The sequence below is a fragment of the Abramis brama genome (genome assembly GCF_963993115.1).
Source record: "Abramis brama genome assembly, chromosome: 16".
Taxonomy (NCBI): Eukaryota; Metazoa; Chordata; class Actinopteri; order Cypriniformes; family Leuciscidae; genus Abramis; species Abramis brama.
Genome location: NC_139978.1, coordinates 10,445,899 through 10,464,505, shown reverse-complemented (window position 1 = coordinate 10,464,505; position 18,607 = coordinate 10,445,899). Strand labels below are relative to the sequence as shown.

The 18,607-nt window shown below is 37.0% G+C and overlaps 2 protein-coding genes across 2 annotated transcripts in view; one reads left to right on the top strand and one right to left on the bottom strand.

Annotated features, from left to right (window-relative positions):
• The first annotated feature begins 697 nt into the window (after positions 1–697).
• LOC311066208 (uncharacterized protein) lies at positions 698–8,476 on the top strand. Its single transcript, XM_084087251.1, has 9 exons — positions 698–856; positions 1,811–2,023; positions 2,317–2,435; positions 2,598–2,867; positions 3,358–3,401; positions 5,431–5,502; positions 5,604–5,666; positions 6,530–6,568; positions 6,986–8,476. Exons 1-9 carry the CDS (start codon positions 788–790, stop codon positions 7,417–7,419), a joined length of 1,323 nt encoding a protein of 440 aa, XP_083943377.1. The 5' UTR covers positions 698–787; the 3' UTR covers positions 7,420–8,476.
• A 171-nt stretch (positions 8,477–8,647) lies between these two features.
• qars1 (glutaminyl-tRNA synthetase 1) overlaps positions 8,648–18,607 on the bottom strand; it is a 35,322-nt gene continuing 25,362 nt past the window's right edge. The window contains exons 15-23 of the mRNA XM_084087250.1: positions 17,005–17,142; positions 16,836–16,923; positions 13,221–13,367; positions 10,774–10,875; positions 10,582–10,674; positions 10,198–10,325; positions 10,004–10,070; positions 9,002–9,127; positions 8,648–8,915 (exon numbers count right to left, since the gene is read on the bottom strand). Of these exons, the coding sequence (XP_083943376.1) occupies positions 8,865–8,915; positions 9,002–9,127; positions 10,004–10,070; positions 10,198–10,325; positions 10,582–10,674; positions 10,774–10,875; positions 13,221–13,367; positions 16,836–16,923; positions 17,005–17,142 (940 nt within the window). The 3' untranslated portion in view covers positions 8,648–8,864. The remainder of the gene's footprint in view (positions 8,916–9,001; positions 9,128–10,003; positions 10,071–10,197; positions 10,326–10,581; positions 10,675–10,773; positions 10,876–13,220; positions 13,368–16,835; positions 16,924–17,004; positions 17,143–18,607) is intronic.

The window sequence follows — 18,607 nt, the reverse complement described above, 5'->3', positions numbered from 1 at the left end:
TTGAACTCAAGTAGAAAACTCAAAGAGATCAATTAAAACTGACAACCAAATCTGGCCCCAACTTTTCAAATCAATAATTGAACCAATTGTTTTATATGGCAGTGAAGTGTGGGGTCCTCCTATAAAATTTGATTTCTTAAATTGAGAGAAACATCTGATTGAAACTATTTGGAATTCATTAAAATAATTATCAAAGTCCGAAAAATAAAATAAGATAAAGTAAATTCTAAGTTCAGTAGTTGTTTCATGACTCCTGTATTATAATCTGTTTTATTTATTATTATTATTATTTATTTTATTATTATTTGTTATTATTATTTGCTATATCTTGCCATGTGAGTCCGAAAAATAAAATAAGATAAAGTAAATTCTAAGTTCAGTAGTTGTTTCATGACTCCTGTATTATAATCTGTTTTATTTATTATTATTATTATTTATTTTATTATTATTTGTTATTATTATTTGCTATATCTTGCCATGTGTTTATATAATCTTGTCTATTTTTATTTAGTTTTATTATTATTATTTTCTCTAGGGCTTTACGAAATGTTCACATGTACTAAATCATTTTCTATGTCGTTTTAATGATTTGGCAATACAAAATGTCATGCCAGTAAATTTTTTTTTTTAATTGAGAGAGAGAGCGAGAGAGAGAGAGAGAGAGAGAGAGCGCGCGTACGCGAGAGATAAGCCCATTTCTCGCGAGAGTTTTCCGGAAGACGGTTACCTATAAACCCGATCACGAAGTTTAGCTCTTTGGCTGTGCCATAGTGCTCAACTGCTCAAAATGACACTGTTAAAGTGTCAACATTGTATTGGAGAAGATAAAGCAGCAGAGGACACAGATCACGTGGAGGTTTGGTGTTATTCATGTTATACAGCAGCTGTTTTACCATTAAAGAGAAAAGCCTGAGTTTATGTGAGCTAACTTAGCTGGCTAACGTTAGCACAGCTGACTCGATTTATATATATTTACCTTTATCGTTAACACTACATTAACATTATATAGCTCTTTAGCCTATTATAGTAGTGTTTTATTGAAAGAACGTTTTGCTTACTATTATGAATCTTTATCATAGTTATAGAACAGTTATACCATTGTATAATAACCGTAGTTATTACCTTTTGGTAAAACCATGTGGCTCTTCAGTGCAATTTTTTATTTTTTTTTACAAACCGAAATATGTTATGAAAAATAAACGTGTAAAGGTCTAAAAACACACGAAGAACCAATCACCACTGCTGCCATAGTCAAAATGTGACGCAATTTATAATGCTATAAATCTTGCTGCCAAAACACAATAGTTAATAAAGCTACAGTTACTATACCAAATACTTTTTTAATTGGAAATAATATTATTTGGCATTGATTTCATTACGTGATTGTAAGAGCATTTTCCATCAAACTATCATTAATGTGAAGAAAAAAAAACCCTCCATAAAACATACACATAATAAATTGTAAACATATGAGATGGAAGTATTTGCTGTAACAGTTACTGCATATAAGTTATGCTGATTCAAACACAAATTCGTTGTACTGCAGTATTTCTTCAAAAACATGTTATTATAGTAATGATAATCCAATCATCTTCATTAAGAACAATAAAAATGACACGCACACACACACACACACACACACACAAAAAAACCCTTCAAAAGTAAATTACAGTTATTAAATCTTAGGCAATAAATGTGTTTAATTGGCATGAATTTGTCATGAAGGTGACAGAGCAATATAATCTTGACCTGGACATATTATTGTGAAATTAATTCAGTGTGTTTTATTACCTGACACATTGTATTGCAGAAAATCTTGCCACCAGGGTACAGTCATCTGCTGTGTCGTCATGAACTGCTGGAAATGTCAGGGGATGTTGAAAACTTTCGAGCGTGTCTTAAATTGCAGCTGACTACAAAGGAGGAGGTCCAAAAGTGGCTGGAGGACTTCCAAAAGACCTCAACTTTAACATGGAGGAAATCCAGGACATACCCTGATTCTGGACGCTACAACAAATACAGAGTAGGAACAACCTGTTATGTGTGTGACAGAGCTTTAAAGGCAACCTGATATCAAAATTGAGTCTGTATACTTTCTTAAGATGTTCCTGTTCTTATTATCTTATAATGCAATTCATCAGAGTAATAACATTCTCTAAAATGATTAACGATGATGTAATAATGGTTACAGGATTAAAAGCAAAGAAGATTTGAAGAAAGAAAAAACCCCCCCACCTGATTCCATATTCAGTTTAAACATTAAATGTAAGGCCATTCTCTCAAAACTGCTTAAGTACTGTATTTTGTATGTACCAGGTGGATCTGAGATGCCAACACAAAACATACAGTTCATCATCCAAGACATCCAAAAATACCAACTGCCCTGCTACCATGTTTCTAATTCTCAAGAGACATATGCATGAAAGAAAGTCCAGGTGAGATAAAAATAAGACTAAGGTGATGCACTACAAAACCACAAAAATATTAACACCCAAACATTTGGTCATTAGAAATTGAATTTTCAATAGGTCATACAATCTATTTTGAAACTCTGTGTTAAAACAAAATGCTATCTTATCTAATCTATCCTTCCACAGATCAGGAGACCCGCACATAGAAGAGGGCTATTTCCTTCATGTGAACTTGAGGAACGAACATAATCATAGACTGAACACTGCTGAGGTCATGAGGTGGAGAGATGTGTCTAATGACACCATTGAAAAGCTACATCAGCTCTACAGAACTGGCCACTCTCCTTCATCTGCACTCAAAAGCATTAAATACAATCTGCAGGAAGAGGAAGGTGATAACTACATTTACGCTATTGCAGATCGATCCATTTGCCCGGACCTTCAGTTCTGCTACAGGTCTGTCATTCAAGGGTATTTGATAAACTATAATAACATCTATATTTAAAATGTGTTATGTAATGATAATGTAGTGAAGCTGTTTATGAGTCAGTAACAACAAAGAATTTTCATTATAAAAATATCTCTAGTTCAGAACAATATTTGCATTCATGTTTATGTTTTTTTTTTTTTATCCTAAATATTGTGATGTTTCTATAAGATTTTAAAATTTGACAAACTTAACTAACAGATACTTATCCACCTTGACACAGTCATGACAGCCTACAGGTATCCTCCCTGTGATACCATTTCCCTTTTTAATGGTATTAAATGGTACTTTTTCTTTGAAAATGTTGTTATAAAACTTTTTTTTATCACCACTTTGACATTTATGCCCCACAAATTGAAAACACGTTCATTTCAGAAGTGCATTAATTCTGTTTTATGTTAATATACATGTTGTTACTACTGAATACTGAGCCCTACTTTTTATTATATTTCACTACAGATTATACTACAAGCTTTATCAAAAGTCATATGCTGAACCTGCAGGTAAGATGATTCTGGCAAACCTGCAGTGTCTAGAAAACAGTTTAAAGCAGTGTAGAGGAGATAGTCAGTTTATTGTGGCCATGTTAATGAAGTGGGTCACACAGGTGTATGATGTTAGAGTGGACAGAAGAGTTTTGTAGATTAATCTGGCAGTTTTGATATGTGTGTGCGTAATATATATACAGTAGTCAACATTTGAAGTGAATCAAAACCTTTCATCAAAGTTATACATGAATTTTGATCAATACCTGTTCTTGTCTTAGGACAACTTTGAGGAACTTTTTTGATACACTTCAAATGTTGACTACTGTATTTTATTAATGTTCAAAATTATAAAACAAATAGTTGCAGTCCCAGATGCAAATCCGTCTGTGCTAAAATACACCATATAGAAACAGCTGTTACAAGGGTGCAATGCTGGGACTGATGTTGAACTCAGTTGCAGGGTTTTATTTAAAAGTGATAAATAGGAAATAAACAAAGACAGTACTGGATACAAGGAGGTAACGTTACAATCAAGCAACAAGGTATAAGGATATATTGTGAATATACACTTGTGTTTGGTAACAACAGCCTTTAGTATAGGGCTGTCGCGGTGAAGGATTTTCCCTTGCGGTAATTTTGAGTGGCTCAATAGCGCGATATGCGTTTTTTTGCGGATATGATTTATTTATATTTATTTGTTGCTATATAAATAAGTGTCACGATGTGGTCAGCATGCACAAAAACGAGTACATTTTCAGTAACCAATAAACCGAAACTAAACAGCGTCTCTGCGCATTGAAAGCCTGTCACTCAGCGCGCAGTTGTTACGGCAACGGACTGTCTTTGAGTGAGTCATTAAACCATTCATTCAACAACACGTTCAAAAACGCTGATTGATTCATTAAAAGATAGTAATGAAACAAGGTTAATTATTTTTAACTTTGAGCTCCACTTTTCAAGGCTCAGCTGACCAGCAATGCGTCGCATGGGTAACGCTGAAGCTTCACTTAATAGAGACAAATGGCATTGATTCAATGCGTGACTCACTGAGTTTTGTTTCCCGCGACTGCGAGTTCCTCGCGCTGTGGATGCTGACCAGCGCTGTCGCTGATGCCATTCATGGTAAATACCCTTTATTTTAAACGTTAAAAGGATGACAGGACAAACATTTAACTTTCCTTGGACACGGCAACCTTTTCACGAATATGACTTGACCTCAAAGACAGACGCAGGTAATCGCACGCGCTTAGTCGATCTCTCTCATTCACTGTCTGTTTAAGGCTGATTTATACTTCTGCGTCGGACCTACGCCGGAGCCTCTACGCTGTAGGCAACGCGTTGGTTTTCATTTATACTTCTGCGTCGTTGTCCGCGTTCACGCGCGCAGAGGGAGCATGTGAAACCCGAGGGAGCGGTCCTAGCAGACCAATCAACAGCGTTTGCGTCCGCGTAGAGTTGACGCGTTGTTACATTTTTGGAGAGGTGCACGTCAGGGTACGCCGAAGGGTACGCGCGCTACACACAGCCTACGATGTAGCTACGGCGTAAGTTCGACGCAGAAGTATAAATTGGGCTTTAGGCTTAAGTGCCAATCCATGAAGCCTCTGTACAAATCACCATGATAAAACCATGATCGCCGCGTCTTATCATTATTAACTTATTTAACATTCAATACACATGCACGAAGTTCAAAACAAGAAGGGTATAGCCTTATAAAAAAAGAAAACACACAAATATCGCGGTTGCTGCGGTTACTTGAATTCCTCTGCGGTTGGCTTGTCAGTAGCGCGGTACTGCAATATTGCGGTTATCGCGACAGCCCTACTTGAGTAGTGACTACATTCACAATATAGCATGGCAATTTATTACAATATGTGTATAAATAGGATAGATACTTTAATTTGAAAAGTGCTACAAATGTATTCAACATTTAAGTCCTTTTAATCAAATCAAATGATATTAAATTACATGCAATTGCAGAAGATTTGTTATTAGCGTTGTTTAATCCCAGCATTTTTCTTGTGAAATATGGGTGTCTATTCAGAGAAGGACATTTCAGAAGAGCTTTTTAAACCATTAGAATTGGAGCAGTCATGGGAGACGACAACAGTGACAGGTGAGTATGTCCCTGTTGAAATAAAACAAGACAATAATAGTTGTCTACAAAGAGATATTATAGAAATGATTTAACAACATTTGGCCCTTTCTCTAAAACAGATGGACACACTACGTGCATTGAAGATGGGGTGTCTGTTACTACTCTACCAGTCATCACCACAGGTGAAGCAACTCATCTTTTGTCACTTTATTTGACTCAGTTCACATGTGTAGATATGAAACAGGTCAGCAATGCAAGAATTCATCTGTCAATCTTCCCATCATGTAATGCTAAATAACACCATTGCTATAGCAAGAAATTTCATGTTTATGATCAGTACATTTTCTCACCCGCCAATGGCAAGTGTAGCAAAAAGTTCATTTTTGTCAGGATTTCTGGAAGGAAGGACCCAAGAGCAGACATATGTGTAGTCAACTTTGCTGAGAAAGTTCAAACAAAAAAAAACTGCCTCCTTACTCCAGGCCAATTCAAAATAGCCTGACAAACACTGGTCAGCCAAGCGAGAGTCCAACCAGGAGTCCATCTGATCAGTTATCAAATCCAAATTGTAAGCAAGAGGGGAAGTCAGACAGGTGAGCAGGTCAGAAATGGAGATTAAACGGGAATAACCGGACAAACCTAAAACAGAGTCAAGGGCAAGCACAGGTCAGACACAGGCCAGAAGGGTGAGCTGAACCAGTCCAATCTCCAGAGCCAGGGATGTAAAGGTCAGCATCAGGATGGGCCGCCAAGACCACTGTGCTCTGGAGACAGGCAACCACAGATCTAACTGAGCAGAGGACAATTTCGTGAGCAAGACAGGAAAATGGACTAATAGACTAGATCGACTGACAAGACTAACAGGCCAGTTTGATTCACTGGCAAAGAAACATGAAATAATGAATTAGAAATGTGAATGAGAATGTGGAGGTCAAAATTTGCTTATTTGTTTTGACTCTTTATGTGAGCTGTGTCTCGATGTTTTCTGAGATTAAGATTTAATATGGAAGCAGACGTTTTGTTTATTTGTATGTCTTCTATTTAGAAGGAGAAGATTTTACAGAAGACAATGAGCCAGGCCCAAGTACGTATTTTTTTTCTTAAAGCATTTTACATTAAAGGGATAGTTCACCCAAAAAGTCTGTCATCATTTACTCACCCTCAGGTTGTTCCAAGCCAGTATGAGTTTCTTTTTTTCTGTTGAACACAAAAGACGATATTTTGAACTTGAAGAATGTTAGTAACCAGACAGTTGACGGTTATGGCAGCCATTGACTTCCATAGTAGGAAAAAAATACTATGGAAGTCAATGGTTACTGTCAACTGTCTGGTTACTAACGTTCTTCAAAATATTTTCTTTTCTGTTCAACAGAAGAACGAAACTCATACAGGTTTGGGACGACATAAAATAAAAAAAATTGGGGGGGGTGAACTATCTCTTTAATAAGACTAATCCTGTTAACAGACAACACAGTCATTATCATTGTATCTATCTGTTAAGGCGGAGCTGAAGAGGTCGTTGGGTCTTTGGATGGACAGCTCGAGGAGATTTTTGGGATGCTAAAAAAGAAGCTAAACGAGGATGCAAGTTTTACACCACCTATAAGAGCGTTTGTGTCCAATTTCTTTCAAATAAAGACTGACAGTGCTCTGCAGTCATCACTTTTTTGTTTTGGTAAGGCCACTCAGACAATCAATCAGATCAGTGTACAACCAGCTGCAGGTCCACGGAGGAAAGGGGCTCTGGCTGGACGTAGAGCTGTTGGCAGACCCCGAAAGAGCTCAAGAAGAGAGCACCCATACTGCAACAGTAAATCCAACAACACTCCCCAAACTCTCACATTCTGTTTGCAGGAAAATAACACCCTTGAGAAGACAGTCCCCAACACACCACCACCAGCTTTTGGTCTGTGTGTAGATCCAACTACTGTCTAGAGTATATTACATTAATAAGCCTTAAGAAGCTGGGCTTTACATGGAACATCATGAAATCATCTACTTTATATTCCTGGTCTTCTTGTGCACAATTATGTTGTTCTAGAAGAGGAAATGTTTGTTTTTGTATATTTAATTACAATGTAACGACTTATTGACTTTGTTCTGATGTGTGGGTATGAAACACTTTTCACCATGCAGGTAATTCACTATGGATAAAATCAAGTTCCACCCTACTTTTTTTTTTCTCATTGAATGTTTAACTCTGCAGTGTCACATTATGGAAGTAAATTGGGCTGCTAAAGCTGTTTCATGTTCACTTATTATAATGACTGCCATATTTTTAAAGGTGTCCAGACACCTAATGTTACGATTACCTTTTAGGTTAACAACCTTATATGAAGAGAAAATTTGTTCCTGATACCTTCTTTTTCCAGACCAATGCAACTTCTTTTTTTTTTTTTTTGCAATGATCTTTACTGTTGTGTATACACCACCTAAGTTTTATTCAGATTCAGTACCGCAACAAGCTGTCTGTGGTGGCCAGCTTAATGTGGTTTCATTATTTACAAAACATGACAAATGGTCAAATCTTACTCTTTATGCACATGGACAAAAAATATTATGCATCGTTTTGCCATTTCTAAATGAATTTTTTTTTTTTTTTGGACAAAATATACCTTGTCAATTATTTGTAAATTCATGGGTTTTCAGTCCCATGAATGGTATATTAGCATAGTTGTGCTTTATAGACAATGTTATTTTCCCTGGAAGGCACTACTACTTGCCTTTGTAAAGTACTCAATAATAAACCTGTAAGATCACGATTAATACCAATATATCTGTGATTAAAATATTTTATATTGCATTGCTGCCATAAATGTCATCACAACAAAAGAATATAATGAAAATTCACTTAAGGTAGGAAACCATCTTGGGAACCTTTAACATTTTATGAATTAGATATGCACTAACCCTAATCTGTTATTCTGTTTAAGGATATTGTTACATTTCACCCATGCAAAATTAAATGGATTTGTTGGTTGTCCACTGGAAAGCTTGATTTTCCAAGAAAGGTTATTTCAAATGGAAATGCATTTACTGTTAGAAACTATCCCAAAAACTCATTTTTCTATTAATTGACAACTACGAGTTTTACGGGATTTGTGCGATTAATTCCATTTGCATTTGCATCAAACACATTTACATGTATTCACGAGTCAAAATCTTTCATGAAATTGTTTAATTCATAGATGACAAACCACAGCAGAATGAATAGGTTGTACAAAATATCTTGGCACCTGAGAGTAAAAAACCCTTTTCATAGTATGGATAGAATATTAGGATATACTGAATTCCCCAGATTATTTGAATTGGTTTTATATTGAAAACTGCTTTGTGATGCATGGTTGATGTCAAAGAACAACTTCTTTCTTGTAGCCCAATCATATCTTCCCTGGGTCCTCCTTGAGTGTAACGGTTCTGTTGAACACCAGCTGGGGAGGAAGAGGTGACAGATGAGACAAGTGTTTTCCGCTACTGTATGTTAATCTTTTTGACAATTTAATGTTTCTGGAAATACCTTTTCAGATGTGCTATCAGTGTCCACAGAAAAATAACCCACTCTTTCAAACTGAAATTTATCAAACACTTTGGCCTTGCCCACGGAACGATCCACTAAGGCACTTTCAATCACTGTTAAGGAATTCTAGGAATGACCAAAAAAAAAAAAAGTATTAATATTTTAAAAATGAGAAATGTCAGTAACACTTTAGCATCCTTGTTACATTACATGTACTTACTATTGTAATAACTGTAAATTATGCATAATTATAAGCAACCAATCGTTTTCCAAAAAGTTACTTAATAATTGTAACCAAAATGTCTATATTATTGCATTTATTTTCTGCAGTTGCATATTGCACAAAATCATTAGTGGTGGTTAGGTAATCATTTAGGGGCGGTTTCCCGGACAGAGATTAAGCCTAGTCCTGGACTAAAGTAACCTTTTAAACCAGATCAACAGAAACCTACTTTCTCTGTCGTTGTTTTAAATATTCCTAGACTTGGTCTAGTCTGCAGTTTAATACGCTGATTTCACCATGTCCCTAAGGGCTTAGTAGATTCCACAGCTGATGTGTGCAGGTTTTCTTTGCTGTTTGCTTCAAAAGAGATCTCTTGTTCAGTAAAGTTTGTTTGATTGCATTATTTTTCTGCTGCCATTGTTTTCCTTGGATTTGCTTCTCAGTTCCATGCAATTTTAAGCTTTTCTTCAATGTTTTATAGGCAACCTCTGTCATGCTAATTCAGATCAGCACAGTTGGTTTTAAATTAATCTTGTTTATTTTAGTTCATACTCTACAGTCCAGGTGTTAGTAATCTGTACTTAATCTGTTTCAGAAAGCCTTTTTTTTTTAAGACACGATTGACTTTTCTAGATTAAGGCCTACTCCTGGTTTAATTTAAACTCTGTCCGGGAATCCGCCCCTTAGAGTTTGCACTTGGGTGCATAGCTCATTTTAGTTTGTTGTAAACAAACTTCATTTAAAAATTCTAGTTTATCCTATATAATGTATTGCCTTACAGGGTTAATGTCACTCAGGAATCCAGCAGGAACTTCAGCTGGGTCCTCTGGGTGTTTATGGAGAAAACTACAGACAAAAACATGAGAGTGAGGGTAAAACGTACACTTGTCAAAGTCTTGTCAAAAAGACGCGAGACATAAAATATTAAAATGAAATAAAAACCTCTGGTTTGTCAGCACACAAGGAAACTTACAGGCTTTCATACAGGCGCACTTCACACCGCAGTGGCTCGCTCACCCAATGAATGAATGCTTTGGGTTTCTCCACAGAGTCTGAGCTGACACACGTGACCTCTAGCTCGCACACTTTACCACAGTTATCCTGACAAGAGAAAAGACATTTAACTCTACAAAGCCTACTGTATTATATTTGATATGCAAATTTCTAAGGCCTCTAAATTATCAACATGATCAAAACTTTGCTGAGAAGCCTTGTACACAAACTTCTACATGCCTTTTGATCAATCAGCTTATGTTTTTAGCAACTAAAAGATTCTCAACAAAAACATACGCAAACTTAAAAAAATTTTTTTAAGCAAACTAAGTAGATCATGTGAGCTAAGTGAGTGGTGTTTCACCTTGATGACGCGCTGTACAGAGATGACGTATCCTGCATGTCTCAAGCCTACTGGCTGATCTGGAGTCAGACGCTTATAGCCCTTCTCCATTACCTACAGCAAACACACAAAACAGCAAAAATTGTCACCTCTGCTTATATGGGATACTGGTCCAATTCAAAACAGATCCTCATGAAATAATCTTAAAAACACCTCTCTAAAGTCACTCTGCTCAATAAAGATGGTCTTTGAGAAGGAAACCACGTGGCTGCCCTTGGCTTCATTGGCTGGGAAGTCTGGGACTCGAAGCTCCTTCTGAATAGGGGAAAAAACAGAGGAGTGATCCACTGCCGTTATGAGAGTACGCTTGCTACACTGCATCTACATGTATATCATTAAACTCCATTAACACATGGCTGTCTGGAATACTTGATTTTGAGATATATATTCATATATATATATATATATATATGTGTGTGTGTGTGTGTGTGTGTGTATGTATGTATGTATGTATGTATGTATGTATATGTATGTATATATATATATAACCTTTATGTTTCTTAAAGTCTTTGCATCTGAAGACAACTAGCAACTATAGCAAAAATGACCTTAGAGGACTTCAGTACTATTTTTTAGTAGAGAGCATAAAACTGTAAGAGACACAGAGCTGGATGACAGAAAAAAGGACACATTGATGCTAAATATGTGAGCTAATTAGTTCATAACTTGATAAGTAATTTTGATTTAGATTTTTTTAACATAAATGAATACTGTAACATTGCAGTGTTTTTGTTTTGTTTTTTGCAAGAGATATTTTCTATTTTGTAATGGACTGTTTTGTTATGCAAGCTTTTAGCTAAACTAGAGAGTTCAACAAATTATTTCATTTCCATCTGTTATTTATTGTTTGGTTTATTTGGCAAGTAATAATAATCAGGATATTGTCCATCTGTGACGGAGACGCAGACTGTGAAGATGAACTCGGGTTGAGATCCATGTGCAGTTTATTATATAACTGGAGTGTCAACAAACAAACAGGCGTGGGTCGTAGCACCAGGATTAACGGCAACGTAGATAAAGCAGCGAACGTCATAACAGGCAGGTAGTCAGGGCTGGCAGCGAACAATCACAGAGTAATCCAAAACAAGGCAGAGTCAAAAGGCAGGCAGCAAGGGTCGTAACAAGTCCAAAAACAGCAAGGGTCAAAACCAGACAAGATAAAGTACAAGGGAAAAACGCTCAGAAATGTCATCCGTGGCAAAACAAGACTTCGCACTGAGCTTGGCGTGCTCAGGGCTTTAATAGTCTTCAAAATGGAGTTCAGGTACGTGTTTAATCAGTCCAGGTATGTGGGTTGCTTGGAAATGTGAAAAAACGTCCCTTTGAGACAAGTCATTTCACTCGGCGGCCATCTTTGAAACACCTCTCGGCCGTGCAAGTACAGCTCCTATCTCTTTGAAAGGGTAAACATCAAATTCTCCAAACTTGAAATCACCAATAAAATCTGACAACAACTGTCTCAAATTTTGTTTCTAAACGCTCAAATCATGACAGAAAACGAAAATTTTCAGGCTGGATCAAGCTAATGCGCATGCGCAGTGGAAGCGTGCGTCTGACTGTTTCTATAGGAACCGGAGCTTCTAACGGCAGCTGCAGTGACTTTACCCAGGGCTGGACTGGGACAAAAAAATTAAATAAAAATAATCAGCCCTGGCATTTTGGCTTAGACTGGCCCGCTATGATCATAAACACCACCCATCTTTGCACGCCCTTGAATACGTATACCAACTCCTATTCCTTAAAACCACTAATGCCATGTAAAGAGTGAGTAGGAATGAGTGAGAGTTAACAGATGAAGTAACTCCAAAATTAAATCTATTAATACAATTGAACTATACCTCCACAGTGATGAATCCTAAATCGAGCTATAAGTTGCATTGGCATAGCAATACCAGTATTTCCCACAGGATTTTTGGTAAAACTGTGGTGGGTGAACTTTGGGCCTTCTGGGGGGGTTCATTTTAATTGTGCAATAATGACCGTCTGGCTGTAATAAGCGAGAAAAGCTTGTGTCAGCTTGTCATTATTACAAAATAAACATCTTAAGAGCGCTTAACCAGAGGTGGATTAGTACCCCCAGGGGCCCCTTGGCACTGAAGCTCATGGGCCCCCCTCCCCTACCTGACAACCACACCCTCCAAAGGAACGCACGCACGCACAATACTAAGGCCCACCAAGTGTGGAATTTGACATGCCAATCACTATTGGTCAAAAGCTGAATGATTAGTTCACAAGACAATGATACAATTGTTTTTTTGTTTTGTTTTTTAAAGTAGGGCTGCACGATTTGGGGAAAATGTCATATTGCGATTATTGAGGTCAATATTGTGATTGCGATATGCGATTGCGATATAGTAAACGAATGGTTTCATGAGTCCAACTTGCTTGGTTCTCAAGTAATATTTTACGTAGTGCACAAAAAAATACCCAGATCACGGAGGGCCCCTCTCTGCGCAAGGGCCTCTGGGCACATGCCCAGATTGCCCGTATGGTAGATCCAGCCCTGCGCTTAACTGATTTTTTTTATTTTTTATAATGACTGGCTAGTTGTATATTATGCCTTATGTAACAAACATTCATGCACTTATGCATTTTTGTACCTGTGCATTGGTTGGTAGGTTAGTTATGGTGACTTTCAGGGGCTCGAGTATGGCCATGGCACGAGGGGCGATGTCATTAAGGATCTCCCTTACACACGACTCCAACAGGTGTGGCTCCATGGTGGTCTGGGCAACAGTCACACCCACCTAAAAAAAAACAAAAAACAGATGTCAACAGCAGGGTACAGTTTCTAATGGTGGTTAACCAATATATCAGCAATGGATAAAAGGGCAAACATCTGGATTTTTTTTTTAACGATCAGAATCGGCCAATTAGTTTTCATGTTAGATGCAATCAGTTTGATGTTAGATGCAAGACTTATTTGGAATTCCACAATGAAGCAAACAACATCTATAACATTCTATAACAACGCTATTTGTATTTCTCCAAAACGCAGCAGCTAGAGTTCTTTCTATGCATTTGATGTTTTGTATTGATTATCTTTGAACTGATTATGTAACTGGCATTGATACATTTACCTGACATAATAAATTGTAAACATTTGATTTTATTCTAATCAACTCTGACATTATTTTCAGTAAAGAGTTAAAAAGAATAGTCAAACATTCGCTCACATTTAATGATGCACAGATATCATTAAAAGATTTTCATTTATGGAATCAGATGAAATAATGAGAAAATACATACAAATCAAATTCCTTTACCACGAGGAAGGATAGTAATGCGCAAAGACCTTCACCCGCCAATCGGATGCCTCCTTTGGGCCGATTGAGCGGGGGTTTATTACTGTGAAGCTGCTTTGATACAATCTGTATTGTAAAAAGCGCTATATAAATAAAGGTGACTTGACTTGACTATAACAATTGTCATATTCCATCAATATTTGGCAAACAAGCAAAATTTGAATACCCAATAAAGATTTAATTCCACGGACCTTGTAAACTTTGGTAAATTCAGCTATTAGATCAGTGGTTCTCAACCTTTTTAACTCTAAGGTTCCCCACGGTCCAAGGCAATATTCAAAGGCCTTCCATATTTCTGCTGTAATGATTAAAGTTGTTTTTTGAAAAATGCTTTTTTTCCCAGATATTTTTTTATTTACAGAAACTAGGATTGGCAATACACTAATCAGCTACACCATTAAAACCACTGACACGTGAAGTGAATATTTAACACTGATTATATCATTACAATGGCACCAAGGGGTGGAATATATATTAGGCAGCAAGTGTTATATTTCATGTGTTAGACACTTAAAACAATTTGGCTTATCGTGATTATGAAATCGCAAAGGCTGCGATTATTTTTTATGCGCAGCTTGTCATTGATGTACAGCTCTGTAAACGCTACTCCATCTGAGAGCCCTGTGAGTTTGAGTCACTTATAATGTGCATTTGAATAAGCAACACACGTCAAACATTTCCAAACATGAGAAGCATTTATGAACCTATTGTCCAACAAAAGACAACATTTAATAACATGCTTTTACTCCAAACTCACTTTATAACGACAGTTGAGCATCCTTCTGTGAGATGATGTGGCTTCTTACATAGAATAAGGTAGTCATGTACCTGTACATAGTCATGTTTAATCAAAGCGTTTAAATCTTCTGTTCAATCTACAGTAATAGTATGATGCCTGATAGGGATTTCCTGAAATGATGTGTGTTATCTACTTCTGCGGCGGGGCATATTTGGCGTCTGCATGAGACGCCCTCCGGCGTTCAGATGGAGCAGCATTTACTTCCGATCAGCTGTGTTGCACTGACAAGCTGCACATAAAATAATCAGTCTTTGCCAAATCGCTTGCGGTTTCATTGCGATTAATTGTGCAGGCCTAATCTGAATCACTTTGACAAGGACCAAATAGTGGTGGCTAGATGACTGGATCAGAGCATCTCCAAAACAGCATGTCTTGTGGAGTGTTGTTTTATTTACCATGTGAATGTGTTGTCTACTATCATTAAATTTTGTGATGTGATATACAGTATATCAGCAATACTCTAAGATATCAAGTTTCTAACAAACCTATCCTTATCTTAAAGCTCAATTAAACCTTTATTTGAAAATAACTTAAATTTCAATCTGTTCCTCAAACAAAGCTATGTGACTTCAGAATGTAACGGAAAATAAGTCAGCTACCTTTATAATACTTTTAAGGTGCTTTTGTATCCAGACACAAAGCTTTAAAACTTAAACATCCATTTATTTTAATTGCATTGAAAAGATAAATTGAAAATAGTATTCTAATTTTCTCTTTTTGTGCATTATGGAAAAAATGAAGTAATTTAAATATATGAGAAAATGACAATTTTCTCCTAAAAATGACCATTTAAATTTTTTGATTAACTATTCCTGTAAATGTCTTGCAAATAGCATTAAATGTTGTGTTTGTGTTTGAATTTGTGGTGATTGAGGTTGACAGACCTTAATTTGCAGAGTAATCGGCACTGGAAACAGTGTGAGATCTCTTTCGCACTTTTAATAATTTCAATATTAAGCACGTCCCACAAGTAGACTGCATTTTACGAAAGTCACGTTAAATGATTTTACTGATTTTCACATTAAGTTTGGGCTTTTAAGGAGGAGCAAAAGCGCACCACTTCTCATGAAAAGAAACAGAATGAAAATCTACACAAACGCATGACACATGCATAGGTAGGGATGGTTATCGTTAAGGTTTTAACGGTATTACTTCTCTTACCAATTCTGCTTATTGATATGGTACTTTAACTGTTCTTATCGGTTCTTTTTGTTTTATATTTTTTAAATTAAAAAACAAAACAAATTAAGAATTTACAGTGCTTTATATTCTGAAATGTAAAATAAATATCTATACCAAAATAAAAAGCAATGTTTGAACAAAAAATATATATAAAACATTTTTTTCAGGAAGGTCTATTAACATTACTGTTCAGGTAAGTAGATATAGCCTACAAAAAAAAAAGTAAGAAATCCACTTAAGACATAAACAACTGTTTAAGTGAATACTCCCCAAGCTGGCCATTTTGACATATTTTTGTGTGTATTTGATCGAAGCCCAATGTATAATTTGCTTGTCAAAGTTGCGGTTGGGAAAGAGTCTCTTGCACGGATTATTGTACTTTTAATAACTTTTTATTATCAAACACATCCCCCAATTTGCCAACATTAGACTGCATTGTACAAAAATCCACAATTTTGCTGATTCTGACATTAAGTTTCGGCTTTTAGGGAGGAACGAATGCACACCACTGTGAAAGGAAGGTGCGCTACATGGAATGCGGCTAGTTTTAAATAGTTTTACTTCAACTATCTTCCCTTCACAATCCTTGGAAGCCAAAATCAAAATAAAATTACATTAAAGTGCCCCTATTTTGCTTTTTCAAATATTACCTTTCATGCAGTGTGTAGTATAGCTGCCTGTGAACGTAAACACACTGCAAAGTTGTAAAGTCGAAAGTGCATGATAAATAAAGTTATTGTCTCCCAATAGAAAGAATCGACTCCGAACAGACTAAACGAGTCGTCAGGAATTCCAGTCTCACTTCCGTGGCCTGAATACGTATGACCTCTCTAGTAGTGATCATTAGCTCCTGCTACCATTCAATCTTTCAAGTATCTTGCTTTGAACTACTTATGATATCATACAATGTTGCTCCATTTTTCTCTCACCCGGGCACAGAAATTGTTGATAGCTAGTGGAGGGAACCCACGTCTCCTGAGAGCTGTGAGGGTGAAGAGTCGTGGATCATCCCAATCTCTGAAACATACAACACAGGACACAAACATAATCCAAAAATTCACAAATGAATGACAAAAAATAATTGATGTGCGTTGTTACCTAACAACTCCTGTTTCCACCAGTTTGATGATCTTTCTCTTGGAAACAACAGTATAAGTAAGGTTGAGTCTGCCATATTCCCACTGCACCGGGCAGTACACATCCAGAGCATTACACAACCAGTAATATGATGATCGTCTGAAAGAGACAAAAACCATCATGTAATACATACATACATACTGTAACCTAAGATCTATGCACACAAAGAAAGAGCTGTGTTATTATTCTGAGATTTCAACTTCTTAAAAAAAAGTTTCTAAGGATAGTTGGAGCCATGAATGCGGATTGGTTAATACAGTATTCCAGTTGTACTAAACTGGCTACTCTGTACAGTGGAGAAAATAATTATTTGATCCCCTGATGATTTTGTAAGTTTGCTCACTTACAAAGAAATGAAGGGTCTATTATTTTGATGGTAGGTTAATTTTAACAGATAGAGCCAGAATATCAACCAAAAATCCAGAAAAAAACACATTATATAAAGGTTATAAATTGATTAGCATTTGATCGAGTGAAATAAGTATTTGATCCCCTACCAACCAGCAGGAATTCTGCCTCCCACAGATTGGTTATGTGCCCATGTGAAACACAGATTAGTCCAGTCACTTTAAGAAAGTACTCGTAATGTCAGCTCATTATGTGTATAAAAGACACCTGTCCACAGAATCTGTATCTTCCATTCCATCGTCTACACCACCATGGGCAAGACCAAAGAGCTGTCAAAGGACATCAGGAACAAGATTGGAGACCTGCACAAGGCTGGAATTGGCTACAGGACCATCAGCAAGAAGCTTGGTGAGAAGGAGACTTTTGTTGGTGTGATCAATCTCCCTCAGTCTGGAGATCCATGCAAGATCTCGCCTCATGGGGTAAGGATGATCATGAGAAAGGTGAGGGATCAGCCCAGATCTACACGGGAGGAGCTTGTCAATGATCTCAAGGCAGTTGGGACCATAGTCACTAAGCAAACCGTTGGTAACACACTACGCCGTAATGGATTGAAATCCTGCAGCACTCGTGAGGTCCCCCTTCTCAAGAAGGCACATGTAGAAGCCCGTCTGAGGTTTGCCAATGAACATCTAATGATTCAGAGAAGAGCTGGGAGAAAGTGCTGTGGTCAGATGAGACCAAAATTGAGCTCTTTAGCATCAACTCAACTCCCTGTGTTTGGAGGATAGAAATGCTGACTATAACCCCAAGAATACCATCCCTACAGTCAAGCACGGAGGTGGAAACATTATGCTCTGGGGCTATAGATGCGTTCGACTCGTGCACACAATCTAGTGGACTTTGTTTTCAAGCACTCAAGTCACATGATGACGAAAATTATGTTACGTGAACCGTGATTGAACCGTTGCGGAACACGGATGGCTGAAGTATACTTCGGGCTTTACGCCTCAACCGCTAGAGCAGGGTTGACCAATCCTGCTCCTGGAGGACCACTTTCCAGCAGTGTTTAGCTCCAGGCCTAATTGAACACACCTGAATGTAGAGAAATAGCCTATTTTGTTTGATAGTTTTCCAGTCCATGTCACCAACCAATCTATGTCCTCAGGAAAACTAGGAACTTCCAGGCAGGTGTGTTGGATAAAGCGTAAGTATT

Coding starts and splice junctions, on each gene's coding strand:
- LOC311066208 (XM_084087251.1), top strand. CDS start 788: ATGACACTGTTAAAGTGTCAACATTGTATTGGAGAAGATAAAGCAGCA. Junction 2,024..2,316: donor GACGCTACAACAAATACAGA/GTAGGAACAACC, acceptor TGTATGTACCAG/GTGGATCTGAGATGCCAACA. Junction 6,569..6,985: donor AGACAATGAGCCAGGCCCAA/GTACGTATTTTT, acceptor CTATCTGTTAAG/GCGGAGCTGAAGAGGTCGTT.